General features: G+C 44.4%; 2 protein-coding genes across 3 annotated transcripts in view; one reads left to right on the forward strand and one right to left on the reverse strand.

Annotated features, from left to right (window-relative positions):
- Positions 1 to 1757: 1757 nt before the first annotated feature.
- Positions 1758 to 22758, forward strand: part of LOC139749489 (uncharacterized) — a 53733-nt gene continuing 32732 nt past the window's right edge. Inside the window, exons 1-2 of one of the 2 annotated variants that reach the window (XM_071663409.1) lie at positions 1758 to 1864; positions 18394 to 18532. In XM_071663409.1, the coding sequence (XP_071519510.1) occupies positions 18395 to 18532 (138 nt within the window). In that variant the 5' untranslated portion in view covers positions 1758 to 1864; position 18394. The remainder of the gene's footprint in view (positions 1865 to 18393; positions 18533 to 22758) is intronic. The other variant, XM_071663410.1, reaches the window with a different exon arrangement.
- Positions 3692 to 22758, reverse strand: part of LOC139749490 (uncharacterized) — a 225073-nt gene continuing 206006 nt past the window's right edge. Inside the window, exon 4 of the transcript XR_011712980.1 lies at positions 3692 to 4076. The gene's annotated coding sequence lies outside the window, so the exon portion shown is untranslated. The remainder of the gene's footprint in view (positions 4077 to 22758) is intronic.

Consider the following 22758-nt stretch of genomic DNA (forward strand, 5'->3'; position numbering starts at 1 on the left):
CTACTGCCAGAGCCCTCCCTCCCATTGGCAGTAGAGTCAGGCGGGAACCCGGAGATTCTTAGCACCCCATGATGCCGGGTGCTAAGGGCCATAGATTTGTTGGAATTAAAGATGTTCGAGTGGACAGATGTTGGCAAGAGTACTTATGTGGAAAAGAAAAATAAGCAAGGTTTGAGTAGGTGTATGGTGCCTGTAAGAAGATGGCAGGACTAGCCCGGTAGTCCCGTTTTGATAAGACAGAAATTAAGACCAGCAATCCTGACATGGTGGGTGTAAGATGGTTCCGGGCACCACTTTAACGTTCCTTAGTCCTCCACTATCGACAACGAAAGACTAACTTACATATTACTACCATATGATCTGATTAAACTCACCTTAACACTTTCCTACACTACACATCACACACACACACACACTAGTTGTCATATCCCTTCTTACCACCTCCCCCAAAAGAACAAATCATGACCTCGTCTATTATATGATTTTCCTATGTATGTATCGTGTTTCAGAACATCTTTATTTTCAAAGTACGTACGTACGTGCAGCACACATGCCTTGCTGATACACACTATCCACGCACCCTTTCACCGATCTCATTCTTACCCCCGGTGCCCACTTTCTACCTACAGCTCCCTCCTCCACTCTCCCCACTCATCTATTATACCCAACCATCACACTTGTTCCCTTCGTAGGGTTCCAGCCAGCACAACTCATTCCACGCGTCCACTACTCTCAGACCCACGGAATGAATTCGGCCGTGAATTACCAATAGAAATCCTCTTCGCCAAGTGTGTGGGGCCAGTGAAGGCCCCTACAACCACCAGCGTTACCTTGCTCAACGCCCGCACCCAGAGCCCCACTGCCTCCCTGACTCCACCACAGACATCAACAGATCAACGAGAGCAACGCAACGCATCTCTGAGAAACCTTGATCTTGGTGATGACATTTCACAGGATACCTTGCTACTTCTGTCCTCTTCCACTTCGTAAACACCTTTCACTTTGTATATGAAGTGACATTGCACCTCAAACCGCCGCTAGTCATGCACACCTTGCGACACTAGATTTGACCTCTCACTTTCAGATATACATCTTAAGCGCTGCATTGACTTCATAAGATTCTGGTCTTAGATATGTATATCACGGGAAAGCATGTTTACCAATCATCTCAGGCAGTAAATAGTTTTCCTTTGAAATGAACATAAATTCTCCGTTTTGTCATGATCTTCATACATCTCGAACAGGACTTCACCCTTAATTCAACACCTGCTTCATAAAAAACCCACAGATTAGGTTTTTGTTATATTTCACGACGTCATTCTTCTCGCTGTCATCATCATACATGGCCAGGCACACTCTAATTTTGGCGCGACATCCGCGCACTGTTTTGGTACTAACAACTCTAAATCGGCGAGAAAAAGCTGACGAATCACTTCTCCTGGCTCTGCAGGGTAATATTTGAGTCTTCAAAAATAATATCCAAGATTATACATAATTACCAGGGAGTTGGCAACCTCGTCTGGCACCAGGAAAGGTAATGTGTAAATTTGGCGTCAAAATACTTCATCCGTTCGCTTTGCCATATTCCTCCCTGTTTATTGACCTATATTCACAATCTATCAGAGTGAACGAAATATTCAGCATTATATTCGCATATATGTTAGAATATATTACAGGAAAAGGCAAAATGCTTTGAAACGTCCTGGAAGCAGAATGATATTATTTATATATAGGTTCTCTGGCATTCCCTCATCACCCGTGAGCCCCCGGTCGGCCATGGTTGGTGCGGCCAGTGCCGTGTTTGACTTAAGGGAGGAAGGTACCCTTGTGCAGCTGATCACCCTCGCCAGCCTTAAACCGCCAGGTAGGCATCGTTACTAGTCGTGATGCTCGGCACATTACAAAGAATGTTCTCTATAAATCGCTAGCATATGAACTCTGAAAACGTAACACCATTTTTTTCTCTGAAACCGCGCGTAGGTAAGATGAAATAACGAGCGGATCCGCAAGATACCGACTGCAAGGAGAGACTCGATATATTAAACCGTAATCACGTGAAAACCAGGTGATAGACCTCTCTCAGTAATACGAGGAACCTTTGAATACGACGTGGCCGTCGAGGTGTGGTGAACATGACTACAGCAAAGCTTATTGGGATCTCCCAGACTCAAGCACACGCCACGATTTTAAACGCGCGCTCTGGCGAGACTGTGAGGAACACACAGCCAACAGTTGACCGACTTCAGTAACAGGACCCAGAGTGTGGTGATAACGATTAGTGTAGTTATACATTTAAGAATTCGTTATGAGTGATTCTCCTTTATGATATTTTACTGGGCCACGACTCTGGCTCAGTTTTGGAAAAATGACCATCTGCAATGCAATGGTCACAAACGTAACGCCTACTGTTGTGAAAGCTTCGCTGAAGATCTTCCAAGCTACGGACATGTTTTCGTGAAGCGCAACGCAAAGATCACTGAGATTTGTAAATCTAAAATATGGTATTCTTCCACTGCCTTCATGTAACCCGGTATTACAGGCACTATTTGGTGATCACTTGTACACACCTCTAACATCAACACTGTAAAGATCCACATTTAGCACTAAGTCTAATACATTCAGGTCATGAATAATTTCCTCGAGAATTTATATGAGCAAACGACTGAATAACTTCTGGTAGAGCAGACAGTCAGAGCCACTGGGAAGGGATTCTCCTTGTCTTAGCTGCCTGTAAGTTAAGTTCTCCCACCATGATCGTACCGGTACGTGTTCATGACACATTTTTGATTACTAATCATAAACTTTGGAGACACCAATTTACGTTACGACTACAAAGTATTCGTAAACTCTAACTAAAGTAAGTGAAGAAAAGGACCTTGGATTTACATTAGCAGCAAGTAAAAAAGATAACCAAATGTTGGGTTTCATAGCCAGGAACATAGATTACAAGACACCAGAAACAATTCTCACACTTTTGACTATGCAGTCCAGTTTTGGTCCCCAAACTATAAAAAAGACGAGGAAAAATTAGACCAAGTACAAAGACGCGCGACAAAAGTGATTCCATCCTTTAGAAATTAAGCATACGAAGAGGCGCTCAAACGATCAGATCTTTTCTCGCTTAAAAAGGTAGACTTCGTAGCGATTTAATCCAAGTGTTTAAAACTCTGAACAAGTTCGATAAAGTAAACCATGAGAATCTTTTCGAAATACAAGAAAATACGGTTACCAGGACAAATGGAAAAACTCTAAGCTAAAAGATGTAGTACGGACGTGGGAAAAAGCTCATTTTCTTACAGGCGTGTTGAGCAATGGGATAAGTTACCGTTAGAGGTAGTGAATGCTAAAACTATAAATACCTTCAAAAGTCGTTTCGACAAGTATTTTATAAATTCAGGTATACTTCGAGAAAAACGCCAGAAATAAACGTATAAACGACAGCGATAACGGGGACAGTATAAGGCTAATGTGCAGCAGCGGGGAGTCGGTGATAACTTAAAAAAAAGTACTGAGCGGAAGTAAATTTTTCGTCAAGCTATTTTTTTTTTTTTTCAGATAACCCAGTCATGGGTCAATCAGGCCTCCTTTTGTCTGTCTTTCTCATGAAAACTCATGTAAACTGGTTTGTATGTGGGAAGCTTGTAAACTCCTCCTACATTCATCTTCTTATGAGGCTTATCTTTAACTTCAAGAAAAATGATGTTGATCTATCAGGAGTTACATTTTTCAGCAGACGATCACGGTAATCTGTAACTAACATCAGGAACTCTCTTACTTTTGGCACGTAAACAAGATTCAGAGACACTGTTCACATAACTCTCCATCCAACGTAATTGTCTCTCTATGAACCTCTGCTGTGAATACTGCTTGCATTAACACAGGATATCCTGATGGATGATGGCACACTTACTGTGAGAGGTACGGATGGGACGGGCCTGTTCCACGTGGGGTGTTTTGTCTATGCAAACTCACTCGGGAGCTTGTCAAAACCCGCACATCCCAGTTCTTTCAGGCGGCGAAGTCCGTCCTCTGTGCACACATGAAGCCGAATATTCATTCGTTGCCACAACTCCCTCCTGCAAAAGAGATGTATTTTCTTATCACCGACAATGAATACCCTACTGAAGAATACAATCAAGATCAGTGAGCGATACCTCTCCGATGTCGTTGGTACCTACATTCCAAAAAATATCCCCAGCACCTCCACCAACATTCGCCATCAGCGTCGCTACATTATCTACCCTGGTATCCAGAAATCAAAATACATCGACGGGGGTTATCGGGCGCAGACCTCCACCAGCTGACCTTGGACGATACAACGCCAGCCCATTCTTACCTGTTCTCCAATGTTTCTGAAAAAAATTCTTGCCGTTAATGTCAATAATATCCCACACGTGAGAGGCTTAGCGGCTCGCCTTACACCTCAGAAAGGTCGATTCATCTGACGGCAAGAAGCAGGTAGGATTAGGAGGTAAGGCCGCTTCAACACACACACACACACACACACACACAACCTGAACCTTAGGCCTCCCGACTTTCCACCATGTACCCTCTGATTACATCCCATGTGCCTTGGGCGATCACTTGCCGCCGTGTTTCCTTAATGGTACCGGGTTCTCTCAGCTCAAATGATCTGAGGGAGTATCTTCTCTCTTTTCTCGTCTCGGGTTAGAACACTTCTCAGCACTAGAATATGATCCACAAAGGCAGTCACAACGCGACAGGGTATGCTTAAAAGAGTGTAAGGAAAAGAGGCACATGCGAAGGAAAACACAAAGAAATGGATATAATTTGATGCTGTCCCGACCACTACAGTGTCAGCGTCACAAACAACAGATGGTGGAGACACGCATCACAAACAACAGATGGTGGAGACACGCATCACAAACAACAGATGGTGGAGACACGCATCACAAACAACAGATGGTGGAGACACGCACATGACAGATGGTGGAGACACGTTCATGGCAAATAGTGAACACTCGCACACGCCCAGGTCGTGAACACATGTATTTAAGTCAAGTGTGACAGCCAGCTGACACGTCTGGTAGCCAGGCTCCTCATGACAGCCGGCTCACACGTCGAGCAGCCAGGCGCCTCATCACAGCCGGCTCACACGTCTAGCAGCCAGGCGCCTCATGACAGCCGGCTCATACGTCTTGCAGCCAGGCGCCTCATGACACCTCATACAGACTTTTAAGTCCATATTTCCGGTCATATTGTGAGGGCTCATGACTTGTGGATGGGTTGGCTCGTTTTCTCTTCGCTGAGCCAGACATATCCAGCGGTCACCAACCGTGATATCAGAAACCCTTCAGAAGGACTAAAGTCCGGGTTCCAACATGTTATCAGTTAGGTTTACGCTCCCGTCAACACATTAAGGAAAGGAAGTCTTAATGTAATCCTATATAAGGAATGAAAAACCGAGATTATACACAACATTTACAGTCTTGAAAAGGAGTTAAATACGGGTATGTACCCCGTTGATGGAGATGGAAAAAACACACAAGAAGACGATAAGAAATGTATTGCTGAATATGCAACATGAATTACCAAGTGATTCTGCTGCAGGCGAAGAAGGGCCTTATAAAGGGCAGCACACGTTGTTATGAGGACGGTAGTGTGTTGGTATGGAGTGTGGCAGCTGAGGTGTGTTTTATCTCCCTGACTCTTTAATGCCTTTCAAGACGGAAACACAATGGAGGTCTAGGCAGGGGTGACGGGAAGAAGAGGAACGAGACTGGAAAAGTAGGAAAGCTTAACGTTGGGGTTGTTTGTTGGGTGCATATGATGCGGTGGCGTTGGCGAGACAAGAGGCCAGAGCAACCGCAAGGCGCTCTCTGGGGAGGAACCAGGTCATCCTATCAGTAAGGAAATAATGGTACATGTGAACAAGAGGGTAGCTGTGGTGTGTGGGAAGGACGTGAGAACGTGTGGAACAGAGCAAGTCGTACGTGCAGGAGTGGGAGGTAGAGTGGAATGAAGGGTTGGGTTGGAAGCTGTAGAGGGAATGCCATGAGGGTTGGGTAAGTGGAAAGTATCCTTTTGGGACAAATAAGTAAGATGACATGCACACGATGTGGCGGGAAAGCTAGAGAAGAGAGAGAGAGAGAGAGAGAGAGAGAGAGAGAGAGAGAGAGAGAGAGAGAGAGAGAGAGAGAGAGAGAGAGAGAGAGAGAGAATGTTTCAGTGGAAGGGTGAGAGTGGTGTCTGAGTGTATGTAGGAGGGAGAAAGAGTGAGAGGTTGTGTGAGGGGTAAGGCGTTTGTGGGTGAGAGGGAGGGTGGTGTAAGCGTGGATCACTGTGTACACTCATGCCAAGAAAACGCACTTAAACTAAACATGTAAAAATAAAAATCCCGTAGATTTTTCTTGAGAGCTATGCATACTGTATTTCCATTAACAAGATCCATGTATAATATATTTCCATTAACAGGGTCCATGTGTATTGCATTTCCATTACCAACATCCATGTACGCTGTATTTCCATTAACAAACCCCATGTACGCTGTATTTCCATTAACAAGCTCTATGTACGCTGTATTTTCATTAACAAGCTCCATGTACGCTGTATTTTCACTGTATTTCCCATGGAGTGAAGTCTTGACGTTGGACGTTAGACACGTATCATATGTTCCATCTCTGTCATCCGCGAGCAACGCCTCCCTGGTGTGTGCGATGAGACTCCCTTACGGCATAAAACACTGGCCTCCAATTGGGATGTGACCCAGCTGCCTTAGCTCCACGGGCACGACGCTGCGGCCCTTGGTGTTATGACGAACTGACCATCTGAAGTGACCCTTGAGGCTTTATGTGAAAGGCCAGACCATGATAGCAAGGGCTGTACCGCTAAGCTCACGCCGTGCGTTGACGCCTCAGGAGGGAGGTTCTGTCAACTGGTACGTCAAGACTATGGAAGGAGAGTGCCAAGCGGCGAACACAGCAGTCCGTGTGTTAGCCAGACGTATTGATGTGTAACACACGAGCTGTTAAGATCTGTCGAAAACGAGTTGTTACCTCAAGTTCGTTATCTAATCTCAAGTGTACAGGATTAAGGCCCCCCCCCCTCAAAATTTTCTTGAAGTGTTTGGTATATGTTCGATATTAAGTTTTTTCTCTCAAGGTTGTACTTACAGGACCCTAAACATAATTAGACAATCCATGACCGCAAACGGCAGTATGTAAGTTTCAAAGTCCTTTATGAAGCTTCTGCAAATATGACCCTTAAAGTGGTTGTGAACTACCTAAAGGTGTGACTCATCACGTGATTGGAAACTGTCTAAAGATGTGACTTAGGCCTAAAATGGCTGGACTTCTGTTTTCTATCGTCTTCACTGGTAGGTAGAGAATGGCTGTGTGCGAATGCGGGCCTTTCTACGTCTGTTCCTGACGTGTTCCACACACGCACATATACATGCCTATACATTTCAACGTATACATATATATATATACATACACAGACATATACATATATACGCATGTACATAATTCATACTTGCTGCCTTTATTCATTTCCGTCGCCAGCTCGCCACACGTGAAATGACAACCTCCTCCCCCAGCACGCGCGCGAGTTAGCGCTAGGAAAGACAACAAAGGCCACATTCGTTCATACTCAGTCTCTAGCTGTCACGTATAATGCACCGAAACCACAGTTCCCTTTCCACATCCAAGCCCCACAAAACTTTCCATGGTTTATCCCAGATGCTTCACATGCCCTGATTCAATCCACTGACAGCACGTCGACCCCGGTATACCACATCGTTCTAATTCACTCTATTCCTTACACGCGTTTCACCCTCCTGCATGTTCAGGCCCCGATCGCTCAAAATCTTTTTCACTCCATCCTTCCACCTCCAATTTGGTCTCCCAAACTTTGGTGATGTCATCCCTAAAATCAATTTCAATCGCCTACATATCACCAGAGCCTAGCAATTAAAGGCACCACCAGGTTAAAAGGCTCAACCTTAACCTTACTTCTCTGTATCCAACAAGTGAGCTAGATTTAGTCTCCAGCTGCTCCAGAACCTCTGCCAAGTGTGTTAAACACTCGTCACGCAGCCCAGACTAGCCAATGATATTATTCAAAAAGTCACACATATATATGTTAACCTCATGAGCGCCCAGGAATGACAACTGAGTATGACCCCTGGCACGACGGTACGACCTTTGGTTGGTTGAGTGTTTGGACTTTCGGCCAATCAACTTCTAGGATCATTCAGATCACCATCGTCAACCAACCTACTAGATCCACTAACCGAAAAATCTTCTACACCTTCCTAAGGTGTTAAGAATAATTCAACGACCACATACACTACACATTTGGCCCATATGACCCTTAGGTATGATGGCCAGTTATAAGGTGGCGTGTCTTTAATCTTATTGCCACTGCCGTTGTTGCAGAGGACACTGCCGCAGCCACTGCCGTTGTTGCAGAGGACACTGCCGCAGTCAGGTGCTGCCGTTTGCCGCCCTGTGACTGTCCACGCCTCTACGCCAACACATAAAATGCGAGAGTTGATTAAAACCGAGGCTGCACTTACTGCATGCGCCGTGTAAACACCAACGTTGCACGGAGGCTATCAAAACTACGTTTGAACCTGCATGAGTTAATGGCTTCTAGCTGTCGATAGCCATGAGATTCAACAACAAACATATTTTCCTCAACTGCCCTGGGGGAGGCAGCCAACAGGGCTAATTTCTTTTCCTGTCAGTCTCGGCCTCCGGCACCGGGATGACACGAGATACGAACCAAACCAAACAGTTCCTGGTGTCGCGGACCCAGGCAATAACTCACTGCCTGGTCAGGCCGCCGCCAAATGTGGCTGTCCAACGTAAATTTTGGCCAGGCTCCCGATGACGGCCCCAGGGCTATTATCTTACATCTCGGGCGTCATCCTTTTCCCAAGTTCACTGCACCATGGTAGAGCTGCCTCTCGCTGTTGGTAATATATTGGAACTGACTCTTATTGTCGAGTCTCAAGAGACTATTATGACCTTTGGCCAGATAGTTATGATCATAGATAAGATTTGAGGGCATCCCTTTTGAAATCGGATACCTACGAAATACAAGAGATGTGTTGGTGAAATGTATGAGGAGTCGAGAATTGACTGTCGACTACGACGAATGTTATTAAGGTGGATTTAATATCCAGTGTGAGCGACCCGTAAGAAGCACATTAATGGCGTCGAATCAGGACTGGCGATATGTGGAGGCTCAGCTTTTAAGGTCCAATAAACGAAACACACAGGCAAAAGATTTTCAATGTTTTGCCAATATGATCTTTAGCTTTTGAGACCTAACGAATCAGTACAATATAAGACTTTAACGATCAGCAGCACGGCCAGTGCTGATTGGCCTTAAAATTCCTTTCTATTATATTGGAAGCTCCAGTCAGGAAGAAAACGTCCACATCCAGGAGGGACCTTAACTGAAATGTAAAGAAGTTAAAGAAAGGGAAAAAAAAGGGGACAAGAAATGTACTTACGAATTTCTGGGAGTGAAAAACCTGTCTTTTGAAATCTGCTAGGTCAGAGTTATTGGGAAAGACACGATAAAACAAGACACGATAAAACAGAGTTCCAAGGCTACGAGGTGTAGGGGAAGATACAGATATCAAAACAGCCCATCACTGAGTTGCTAACGGTCACACCGTAATCACATGACGCAGCAGTTTGTCACACTGCGTGGTAGATCTAGCTAGTAGTGGGAGCACACCAGCAGCCAACTCTCGGGAGCAAAATACCAAAGTTATACCTATACAAGAGGGGAAATTAAACTCCATTGCGGAGTAGGGCAAGTGGGTCAAGGTTTGATGTTAGCCTAGGAAAGTTGAGAAGTCGGGCCGCTTTTGACTCAGCTCCGTCAAGAAAGAATTGCTGAGCTAGTATGGCAAACATTAGAAGAAATGATAATTCACGTGAGCTATAAAATTCGGGGATACGATAAAAACAACAAAATCTGATGAATTAAAGGAAAGTATGTATTAGAATTCATCAGTGACAGAGAAACAAAGGAAATACACATTGGTGGCAGTACGAAAACGTGGCTGCTCTAGACAGCGTTATGTTTACACGGGCGGCGTGAGCACGAACACGGGCAGCCAGCCGTACAGGACAGGCGCGCCGGCGCGTCACACGTTAGTTATGTCCATAAAATTTCACCTGGTGAGAATAATTCAATATGAACCATGAGCCCAGGAGCAAGACATGGTGTGAGGAAGAGCTTGAGCTGGGTTGTGGCCACGTCTGATGACTATAATAAACAGTCCTAACAAACCAGACATACTGTACTAAATACAAATTTCTCGGATTGATCAACTTAGTTTCAAGATAGTTACAGTACGATACAGTACAGCCAGCTGGGTAGGTAGTGTCTCCTCCTCCCGCCCCCGCAACCGTAAGCGGCAGGTAATCCTAAAAACCTTCAGAACTAAGGCCATGTTGTGTTACACGGGGAGGGAGGGAGGCAGGCAGGCACGCCACTTACTATAATAATATGACAGGGGCAGCAGGGAACTCTGCCAAACATCCCCAGGAATGCTGGTGTCCGATACCGATGCCACAGCTCTGACACCGACGACGGGAGGACATCCTCCACACTACCATCACAGCCAACGATTGCAAATTAGCAGAAAAATAATGTATATAGCCCAAATTATATACATATATATATATATATATATATATATATATATATATATATATATATATATATATATATATATATTATTTTCTTTTTTTTTTATTATACTTTGTCGCTGTCTCCCGCGTTTGCGAGGTAGCGCAAGGAAACAGACGAAAGAAATGGCCCCACCCCCCCCCCCCATACACATGTATATACATACGTCCACACACGCAAATATAAATACCTACACAGCTTTCAATGGTTTACCCCAGACGCTTCACATGCCTTGATTCAATCCACTGACAGCACGTCAACCCCGGTATATCACATCGCTCCAATTCACTATATTCCTTGCCCTCCTTTCACCCTCCTGCATGTTCAGGCCCCGATCACACAAAATCTTTTTCACTCCATCTTTCCACCTCCAATTTGGTCTCCCTCTTCTCCTCGTTCCCTCCACCTCCGACACATATATCCTCTTGGTCAATCTTTCCTCACTCATTCTCTCCATGTGCCCAAACCACTTCAAAACACCCTCTTTTGCTCTCTCAACCACGCTCTTTTTATTTCCACACATCTCTCTTACCCTTACGTTACTCACTCGATCAAACCACCTCACACCACACATTGTCCTCAAACATCTCATTTCGAGCACATCCATCCTCCTGCGCACAACTCTATCCATAGCCCACGCCTCGCAACCATACAACATTGTTGGAACCACTATTCCTTCAAACATACCCATTTTTGCTTTCCGAGATAATGTTCTCGACTTCCACACATTCTTCAAGGCCCCCAGAATTTTCGCCCCCTCCCCCACCCTATGATCCACTTCCGCTTCCATGTTTCCATCCGCTGCCAGATCCACTCCCAGATATCTAAAACACTTCACTTCCTCCAGTTTTTCTCCATTCAAACTCACCTCCCAATTGACTTGACCCTCAACCCTACTGTACCTAATAACCTTGCTCTTATTCACATTTACTCTTAACTTTCTTCTTCCACACACTTTACCAAACTCAGTCACCAGCTTCTGCAGTTTCTCACATGAATCAGCCACCAGCGCTGTATCATCAGCGAACAACAACTGACTCACTTCCCAAGCTCTCTCATCCCCAACAGACTTCATACTTGCCCCTCTTTCCAAAACTCTTGCATTTACCTCCCTAACAACCCCATCCATAAACAAATTAAACAACCATGGAGACATCACACACCCCTGCCGCAAACCTACATTCACTGAGAACCAATCACTTTCCTCTCTTCCTACACGTACACATGCCTTACATCCTCGATAAAAACTTTTCACTGCTTCTAACAACTTTCCTCCTACACCATATATTCTTAATACCTTCCACAGAGCATCTCTATCAACTCTATCATATGCCTTCTCCAGATCCATAAATGCTACATACAAATCCATTTGCTTTTCTAAGTATTTCTCACATACATTCTTCAAAGCAAACACCTGATCCACACATCCTCTACCACTTCTGAAACCACACTGCTCTTCCCCAATCTGATGCTCTGTACATGCCTTCACCCTCTCAATCAATACCCTCCCATATAATTTACCAGGAATACTCAACAAACTTATACCTCTGTAATTTGAGCACTCACTCACCCACGTATATATATATATATATATATATATATATATATATATATATATATATATATATATATATATATATATATATATATATACGCTGCAATTGGTAACACCAAAAGATCGGAAGTCACCGTTGATGACGCTGACATCAGCAGATGGAGAGGATCATCTTCCCGCCCGAAAGATGACCAGTTTATCCCACTCCTTTGTGAGTTACAGCCTCACAGTTGCAGGAGTCCAGAAAAGGGCGTCTGGGGTAAACCATGGAAAGTTTTGTGGGGCCTGGATGTGGAAAGGGAGCTGTGGTTTCGGGTAATTATTGCATGACAGATAGAGACTGAGTGTGAACGAATGGGGCCTTTGTTGTGCTTTCCTAGCGCTACCTCGCACACATGAGGGGGGAGGGGGATGTTATTCCATGTGTGGCGGGGAGGCGATAGGAATGAATAAAGGCAGACAGTGTGAATTGTGTGCATGTGTATATATGTACATGTCTGTGTGTGTATATATATGTGTACACTGAGATGTATGGGTATGTATATTTGCGTGTGGGGACGTGTATGTATATACATGTGTATGGGGGTGGGTTGGGCCATTTCTTTCGTCTGTTTCCTTGCGCTACCTCGCAAACGCGGGAGACAGCGACAAAGCAAAATAAATAAATAAATAAAATATATATATATATATATATATATATATATATATATATATATATATATATATATAAAATTTCCCTCTCCCTTTCTTGCCTTGGCGAAGTAGCGTCATTTAGAGCCTAAGCCTTTGAGGAACAATCCTCGTTTGGCATCTGTTCTCCAACTTCTTCATTCAAGAAAGCTATCATAGTAAAGCGGAGAATTTTCCTCTGTGACATGCACACGATACTTAACGTGGGTTGTATCCTCTCTCGATTTATATAATATATATATATATATATATATATATATATATATATATATATATATATATATATATATATATATATATATATATATTATTCACACGAGGATTGCCGTTATGGCGTTAACTACTTTCCGCTAAGATGAAGATCTGGCATTCTTTGGTCTTGCCCTCGTCCAATAGTCCCTCCATCTTCACAAATCAGGTCTACAAACACCCGATGAGCTCACATGAGTTCGTCTATGTTCTTTATTTTTCTATTCATAGAGTTTATTTTTCTACTTTCATCCGGGATGGCTGAGAGTCGAATCATGTTTTTGCCCTTACTGTGTCGGCCAATATTAGTACAGGAGAGATAGTAGAGAATGAACCAGCCTTTCCACTGATAAAAAAAGAAAATGAACATCTTACGAGATAATATTAAATGATAAGATGTTGAGAAAGAGCATTCACTGTTGCACGCAAAGTCGCACGTTAATTACTTCAAAATCATCAGATTCAGGAAAACGATTCGAATGCCATGCTCGTGTACCCTCACTCCCTCCGATATGTGTGAAATCTTTCCATCATGCTACGCAGAGTCCCGCCTCCCGAATACCACCTGTGTGTTGCACAAAGTTGCCAAATGCTGACACACTACGGGCGACCACACTGTGATACTGCATCCTTGTCAGTGTCGTATTTCATCGAAATATATCGTAAGTTTGATCATCGTCTCAAGTAAAACTGTGTCACGTGGTCGTTATTCTAGTTTTACATCTAGTACGATCAACCACATCTTATGTCTGTATCAGTATCTATACTAACAAGGGGTACAAAAATCCCTCTCTCTCTCAGATAGCTGGTTATACACGGATGATCATGGTTGATAAAGTCTGCCTAACTACGTCAATATCAGCGTCCTAGGAGGCAGGCAGGCAGACCTGGCAGACCAGGTCACATGACGGAGTAAAGAAAAGAAACAGGAAGTGTCACGATGTTGGATGGTGGAACAGTCCTGGGTGGTGGAACAGTCCTGGGTGGTGGAACAGTCCTGGGTGGTGGAACAGTCCTGGGTGGTGGAACAGACCTGATGGTGGAACAGTCCTGGGTGGTGGAACAGTCCTGGGTGGTGGAACAGACCTGGGTGGTGGAACAGTCCTGGGTGGTGGAACAGTCCTGGGTGGTGGAACAGTCCTGGGTGGTGGAACAGTCCTGGGTGGTGGAACAGTCCTGGGTGGTGGAACAGTCCTGGGTGGTGGAACAGTCCTGGGTGGTGGAACAGACCTGATGGTGGAACAGTCCTGGGTGGTGGAACAGTCCTGGGTGGTGGAACAGACCTGATGGTGGAACAGTCCTGGGTGGTGGAACAGTCCTGGGTGGTGGAACAGTCCTGGGTGGTGGAACAGTCCTGGGTGGTGGAACAGTCCTGGGTGGTGGAACAGTCCTGGGTGGTGGAACAGTAGTCATAAGCGGTGTCTTAGATCACGAGGACATCGACGGGTTATTCCTGACTTCACACATGGTGTGAGGGTTGTTGCCCTCATGCCTGAAGCATCATGTTTACCAAATGACGTCCTAGCTTCATCTCTTCGATGTATATCAACTGACTTATATTTCTCTCTTGTGTCTCCCCTGATGATGTGATTATTACACGAAAGAGCACTCGGGAACTTATCGTGTTTCACTTTCCCCGTGGACTCATAGGAATATATATATATATATATATATATATATATATATATATATATATATATATATATATATATATATATATATATATTTTTTTTTTTATTATACTTTGTCGCTGTCTCCCGCATTTGCGAGGTAGCGCAAGGAAACAGACGAAAGAAATGGCCCAACCCCCCCCCCCCATACACATGTATATACATACGTCCACACACGCAAATATACATACCTACACAGCTTTCCATGGTTTACCCCAGACGCTTCACATGCCTTGATTCAATCCACTGACAGCACGTCAACCCTGGTATACCACATCGCTCCAATTCACTCTATTCCTTGCCCTCCTTTCACCCTCCTGCATGTTCAGGCCCCGATCACACAAAATCTTTTTCACTCCATCTTTCCACCTCCAATTTGGTCTCCCTCTTCTCCTCGTTCCCTCCACCTCCGACACATATATCCTCTTGGTCAATCTTTCCTCACTCATTCTCTCCATGTGCCCAAACCACTTCAAAACACCCTCTTCTGCTCTCTCAACCACACTCTTTTTATTTCCACACATCTCTCTTACCCTTACGTTACTCACTCGATCAAACCACCTCACACCACACATTGTCCTCAAACATCTCATTTCCAGCACATCCATCCTCCTGCGCACAACTCTATCCATGGCCCACGCCTCGCAACCATACAACATTGTTGGAACCACTATTCCTTCAAACATACCCATTTTTGCTTTCCGAGATAATGTTCTCGACTTCCACACATTCTTCAAGGCCCCCAGAATTTTCGCCCCCTCCCCCACCCTATGATCCACTTCCGCTTCCATGGTTCCATCCGATGCTAGATCCACTCCCAGATATCTAAAACACTTCACTTCCTCCAGTTTTTCTCCATTCAAACTCACCTCCCAATTGACTTGACCCTCAACCCTACTGTACCTAATAACCTTGCTCTTATTCACATTTACTCTTAACTTTCTTCTACCACACACTTTACCAAACTCAGTCACCAGCTTCTGCAGTTTCTCACATGAATCAGCCACCAGCGCTGTATCATCAGCGAACAACAACTGACTCACTTCCCAAGCTCTCTCATCCCCAACAGACTTCATACTTGCCCCTCTTTCCAAAACTCTTGCATTTACCTCCCTAACAACCCCATCCATAAACAAATTAAACAACCATGGAGACATCACACACCCCTGCCGCAAACCTACATTCACTGAGAACCAATCACTTTCCTCTCTTCCTACACGTACACATGCCTTACATCCTCGATAAAAACTTTTCACTGCTTCTAACAACTTTCCTCCCACACCATATATTCTTAATACCTTCCACAGAGCATCTCTATCAACTCTATCATATGCCTTCTCCAGATCCATAAATGCTACATACAAATCCATTTGCTTTTCTAAGTATTTCTCACATACATTCTTCAAAGCAAACACCTGATCCACACATCCTCTACCACTTCTGAAACCACACTGCTCTTCCCCAATCTGATGCTCTGTACATGCCTTCACCCTCTCAATCAATACCCTCCCATATAATTTACCAGGAATACTCAACAAACTTATACACATATATATGTGTGTGTGTGTGTGTGTGTGTGTGTGTGTGTGTGTGTGTGTGTGTGTGCGCGCGCGCGCGCGCATTCGAGGACATAGCTCAGGAAACGTTTAGTAACCTATTCACCACATATATTACACTGAAACAGAGTTATACCGCTCACTTCTAATCACCTTATTCAAAGCACAAAGATTTGATTGAAAGGATCTACAGAAGATCAGTCAAATGATGATGCCTGAGTTAAGAGAGCTGAGCTACTTGAAAGACTGAGGGTTACACAGAAGGAAAGGAGAAGCAGAGGTGACCTGATAACAGTCTTCACGAGGTGCAGTACCAGAGTTACCAGAGGCCATGACCAGGAGCTGGGTAAGAGGCTGGTTAAGAAGAAGGTACGGAAAGACTGGTTTACTGTGAGGTTGGTGGACGGTTGGCATAATGGTCTAAATAAGAGACTGTGTGACTGACGACACCTCACAAAGACCTACAAGTCTGCTTGATGATACAGGAAGCACTAGAGTCGGGGACACACGAGTGTAGAACTACCCTCCCCGTGCAGTACAACAGGTTATTACACATACACGCACGCCCTTAAAAACATACACATAAACTTACATACAAACACATACAAGAATAAACAACAAAACACACGAAAAGAAAGCTTCAAATATACATTGACTCACGTACACACAAACATACTAGCTCGAAGACATACACTCTTACAAACACATGCACTCACAGGTGGTGTGTGTGTGTGTGTGTGTGTGTGTGTGTGTGTGTGTGTGTGTGTGAGTGTGTAAGGAGCAGCATCCATCTGGCTACATCATATTAATAGCTGCACAAGAGAGATGAGTAACCGGCAGATCTGTCAACAGGTTCTCTTAGTCATACGTCCACTGATACACTCTACCATGGAAAGTTTACGAGCCTGACAGTGAGAGATGCCAAGATGGCTGATCGTCACTACAACTGTGTCGCCTGCAGTTACAATACTGGTGTGTGTGTGTGTGTGTGTGTGTGTGTGTGTGAGTGTGTGTGTGTGTGTGTGTGTGTGTGTCATGATGACGATTTAATGAGCTACCTGCAGCCAAAGACTGAGCATAGAGAAAACGTAAAGGGGCCATACAAAAGGGCGTTAATCACACCATCAGTACAGACATGCAAATGTGTCAGTTGATACACGTAGTTAACCAATGATGACAGTGGTCACGGTGGTTGGGACGAGACGTCCACGTACAGGTCTGCAGGAGGTCGCGTGGGTTCGATGCGTTTGTGGTACATGAGGTGCAGTAGAACCTTTCTCAACAGTTCGATGCGGTGCATGTGATGGGCGGGGAAAGCTGGAAAGGTTCATATAATGAAAGCCTCTTGTGCGGCGTTAGAGGGATCGAACACGATCTTGAATGCCTTTTTCTGAGCGCTTGCTAGTGACTCGTTGTGCGGTGCATCCTCAATTAAGCCAAGTAGGGTTGGCATGGATGAGTTTATGAATTCCTGAATGAGAGTTCTGTTGATGTTCTTGAGTTCAGGTGTAGATATACAGACGACAACTGGAGGATTTGATAAAGGTGTTGACGTTTTTTCTAGCTTACTTTGTCGTACAAATTGACACCAAGATGCTCAGTGGACTGAGTAACCTGGAGTGAGCTGGGGTCTGGTGGGACAGGGTACTGGAGGAGGGGCTGAGGTGCACGACCACGGCCGCTTTTTCGTAGGGAGTGACGTGCAGGGCGATGGTCCAGCTGTGGAAGCTGTTAAAAGGTTTTACGGAAGACGATGTATTACGGAGAGCTACCGTCAAAGCTGACACCAGGGGTAGGGTCGTTGACCTGTTTCCATCGAACGGGTGCGTAATCCATCAGGGTATCATATATAATCATGGTAGGGAAACACGACAACATATCGAGTCCCCGGCCTTGTGCCCTGTGGGTCCTCTTGTACGGCCTGTCGCTAAAAACCTTTTCAATGGGTTTTTTCTTACTGACACTCGAGGCTCAGAAAGACTTTTTGTACTTCCAGGATGTGGGGCCCCGAGGAGGTGCCCTCATCCAGAAGGCGTGGGCTGGTGACGCCCCCGCCGACCCACGCTGACGAAGGCGCTAACGATCCTCGCCTTTGCCAACATTCTCCTTTTAACTCCCTCCAGCGAAGCACCAAGGTAAGGCAGCTGTTACCTTCGCCACGATATTATTACCGTAACTACCTTGAACTGGCGATTAGCCTTCGCATCGCCTCCAGCGACACTATTTATGGATGAGTGAACCTGAAGGTTGATAGCCTGTTCCTTCCATCTCATCTCTTCCTCTGGCTGGGATAGACGACTTTATTGTAATAATATTTGAAGTCACACCAGTTTATCCCCTTAGTCAGGCCACTGTCGCTGTACATGTTACATAAATGGTACAGAGATGCAAAGTACGAAGGTACAAGGTACGATGAGGTACAGAGGCACGAGGAATAGAGTTACGATACCCGAGGTAAAGTTATATAGAGGCACAAGGGCACAGAGGTGAGGCACAGAGCTACAAATAAGCAAAGTATAATGATGTCGAGGTACAGGGGCACAGAAAGGTATTAGAATTAAAGAGACCTCCTGGGTCACAACCACAGACGGGAAAGACAAATGAATTTTGGTGTGAAAAAGTTCCTTGTGATCTACGATTTGTAGAACGATGTCAGGCCTGAGGCTTGCGACAAGTTGTCCGTTGCTGCTCGGTCTTGTAGCGTCAAGTAAGGAAGAGCGTCATGGTCACTGTGAGTTTTGCGTCTATGGCCAAATATACCAGTAACTTCTTCGGCATGACGCAACGGTTCGAACCCTTGGCGAAGTAACACTATTGATGAGCTCAAAGGCCCGGCCATCATACCCAGGTGTTGTACCGTTGTGTTCCAGGGTCGTACGGTCGTACTCAGTGGTCGTAGCGTCGCACGCAAGGGTAGTATCGTCGTATACGTGACATTCGACAACATTCTGCCAAAGACATATGTTCTTGCGGTCCCACAAAATGCTTTTTACTTTCCTAAGCTCCGATTCTCTGGCACCTAAGCTCCATCTTCGGGCCCCCTGATCAGTGGCGACAGTCGTAACAAGTCTGGCAACTCGGCGATTCTTCATTTTCAGTGGGATTATTGGATACCACAGATAGAGGAATAACAGGAAGGTGTAAACTGTGGTATCATCTTCACCGACCTCTACAGCAACCGGGCCCAGAATAGGTTAACCTTCGTTTTTACCAGAAGAAAAATGTTGACTGATTTGGCATCCGCGTGTGACGGTGATATCAAGGCTAGCTAACCTCTTACCTTCACACAAATCAGTTGGACTTGGCGCGCAAAACCATCACATATCATTCTACCCTCGGACCATGATCACCGGTTCTACCCTTACCACAGTAACGACATGAACGACACATAAACAGATCCAGCTCACATTATAACGTCCAGAAATTTTCTGGTCCAACCTCAGTTGATTCTTTAACACAGTACCTACAGCTAATGCATTAACACGGTTCATAAGCCCTATTAATGATTTAACACAATTCAATAGCTTCAGGTAATGTTTTACATTTGATTAGCCTCAGTGTTTTGATATAACACAGTGGCCTCAGCTCAGTAGCCTCATTCATTGTTTTAACACAGCTCAATAGCCTCATTTCATATGCTTTAAAGGTTTGGCAGCCTCCGCTGATGCTTTAACACAGTTCATAAGCCTCAATCAGCATTCTAACTTAGCGCAGTAACCTCAGCTGATGGTTTAACATTGCATGACCTCACTTCATGCTCTAACGCTGCACAATAACCTCAGATAATACACGAAAACAGCACAGTGTCCGCAGGAAATAGATCAACACAGCACAACACCCTTAAGACGATGTTCGAGTCTCGTGTAATAACAAAGGACAATAAACAGCAGCAGATTTGGTGGGTCCGTTGTGTGATACTGGCAGAGACCAGACTCACCTGACCTTAGTGTGATACTGGCAGAGACCAGACTCACCTGACCGTAGTGTGATAAGAACAGAAAATCAACACATGATTGATAGAGGAATACCTGTAAACATTATAACTAAAGAGCCGTGGATTATCTGTTTCTGACCTGCCAAACAATTTTCTAACCACCGAAATAGAACACCATCTTTACCATGCGACACATTCCCCTTCGTTTGTACTCTCCGATGTGGAACTTCATCCGATATTTTCTTGAAATGTACATAAATGACGTAAAACTCTCAAATGTACATGTTGACTGCATCATAAACAATAAGCAAATCTGTCAGACATGAAAGATTACACCGTAAACCAACTAATTTTTAATCATGTAGTAATCATTAAAATGATTAAGAACGTAAATCAACTAATCGTTAATCAACTAGTAATCATCTAAATGATTAGGAACGTACATCATGTAATCGTTAATCAAGAAGTGATCATCTAAATGATTAAGAACGTAAATCAGCTACTCGTTAATCATGCAGTGATCATTAAAATGATTAAGAACCATGTCTGGAATGCTGGTTTCCATAAGGTTGTCAACTCTGGACGTCAAACTAATTGGTCGCTACTTTTAGGGCAGGAAGTTATTGCCTTATCTAAACACTGGTGTTATCCTGGTAGATCTTAAATCCTGTGAAATACTCCCATCAGCAAAAGCCTTATACTACACGAGCAGTGTGAGGCATAACAGAACCAGTTGGAACTCCTTTCATTATCCTTCGGGTAAACTATATTTACATTCCCGCCCGGTAGCAATAATGGGACTGCAGGTGGAACACGAGCTGTGTTTTCTGCTGTGGAAATAATAATGATAAAAAAAAAGATGTTTAAGATCTTCGTCGAGGTCTCTGTTGCCTGGAACCAAGTTACTGTTCCTCTTAGGTGATGGTCCAAATGATGTGGTAATGTTACTCTGCTTAGAACGTAACTGTGTAGTTCTTAGGGATTCTTTGGACAATTTTAGCGCCATGAGCTTCAAGCCGACTTCACTTTAACATAAAGATTTGTTTTGGTTTTTCGACACAAACTGACGTATTTTACCATGCTGGTAATGCTCTCTTTAAATTTCTTGAATGCCATTTTCTCGGACAAGAGGCAGTTTTTAAATCCTTTGTAATTTCAGTGTTTCAGTGTTCCGCCATCTTGAATTAGCTCTGAAAAAATGACCATTGTCGCTAGGTAAACAGAGAAGAGGTAGTGAAAGCTTTGCGGAAGATGAAAGCCGGCAAGGCAGCAGGTTTGGATGGTATTGCAGTGGAATTTATTAAAAAAGGGGGTGACTGTATTGTTGACTGGTTGGTAAGGTTATTTAATGTATGTATGACTCATGGTGAGGTGCCTGAGGATTGGCGGAATGCGTGCATAGTGCCATTGTACAAAGGCAAAGGGGATAAGAGTGAGTGCTCAAATTACAGAGGTATAAGTTTGTTGAGTATTCCTGGTAAATTATATGGAGGGTATTGATTGAGAGGGTGAAGGCATGTACAGAGCATCAGATTGGGGAAGAGCAGTGTGGTTTCAGAAGTGGTAGAGGATGTGTGGATCAGGTGTTTGCTTTGAAGAATGTATGTGAGAAATACTTAGAAAAGCAAATGGATTTGTATGTAGCATTTATGGATCTGGAGAAGGCATATGATAGAGTTGATAGAGATGCTCTGTGGAAGGTATTAAGAATATATGGTGTGGGAGGAAAGTTGTTAGAAGCAGTGAAAAGTTTTTATCGAGGATGTAAGGCATGTGTACGTGTAGGAAGAGAGGAAAGTGATTGGTTCTCAGTGAATGTAGGTTTGCGGCAGGGGTGTGTGATGTCTCCATGGTTGTTTAATTTGTTTATGGATGGGGTTGTTAGGGAGGTAAATGCAAGAGTTTTGGAAAGAGGGGCAAGTATGAAGTCTGTTGGGGATGAGAGAGCTTGGGAAGTGAGTCAGTTGTTGTTCGCTGATGATACAGCGCTGGTGGCTGATTCATGTGAGAAACTGCAGAAGCTGGTGACTGAGTTTGGAAAAGTGTGTGGAAGAAGAAAGTTAAGAGTAAATGTGAATAAGAGCAAGGTTATTAGGTACAGTAGGGTTGAGGGTCAAGTCAATTGGGAGGTGAGTTTGAATGGAGAAAAACTGGAGGAAGTGAAGTGTTTTAGATATCTGGGAGTGGATCTGGCAGCGGATGGAACCATGGAAGCGGAAGTGGATCATAGGGTGGGGGAGGGGGCGAAAATCCTGGGGGCCTTGAAGAACGTGTGGAAGTCGAGAACATTATCTCGGAAAGCAAAAATGGGTATGTTTGAAGGAATAGTGGTTCCAACAATGTTGTATGGTTGCGAGGCGTGGGCTATGGATAGAGTTGTGCGCAGGAGGATGGATGTGCTGGAAATGAGATGTTTGAGGACAATGT

The sequence above is a fragment of the Panulirus ornatus genome, chromosome 7, assembly GCF_036320965.1.
Source record: "Panulirus ornatus isolate Po-2019 chromosome 7, ASM3632096v1, whole genome shotgun sequence".
Taxonomy (NCBI): Eukaryota; Metazoa; Arthropoda; class Malacostraca; order Decapoda; family Palinuridae; genus Panulirus; species Panulirus ornatus.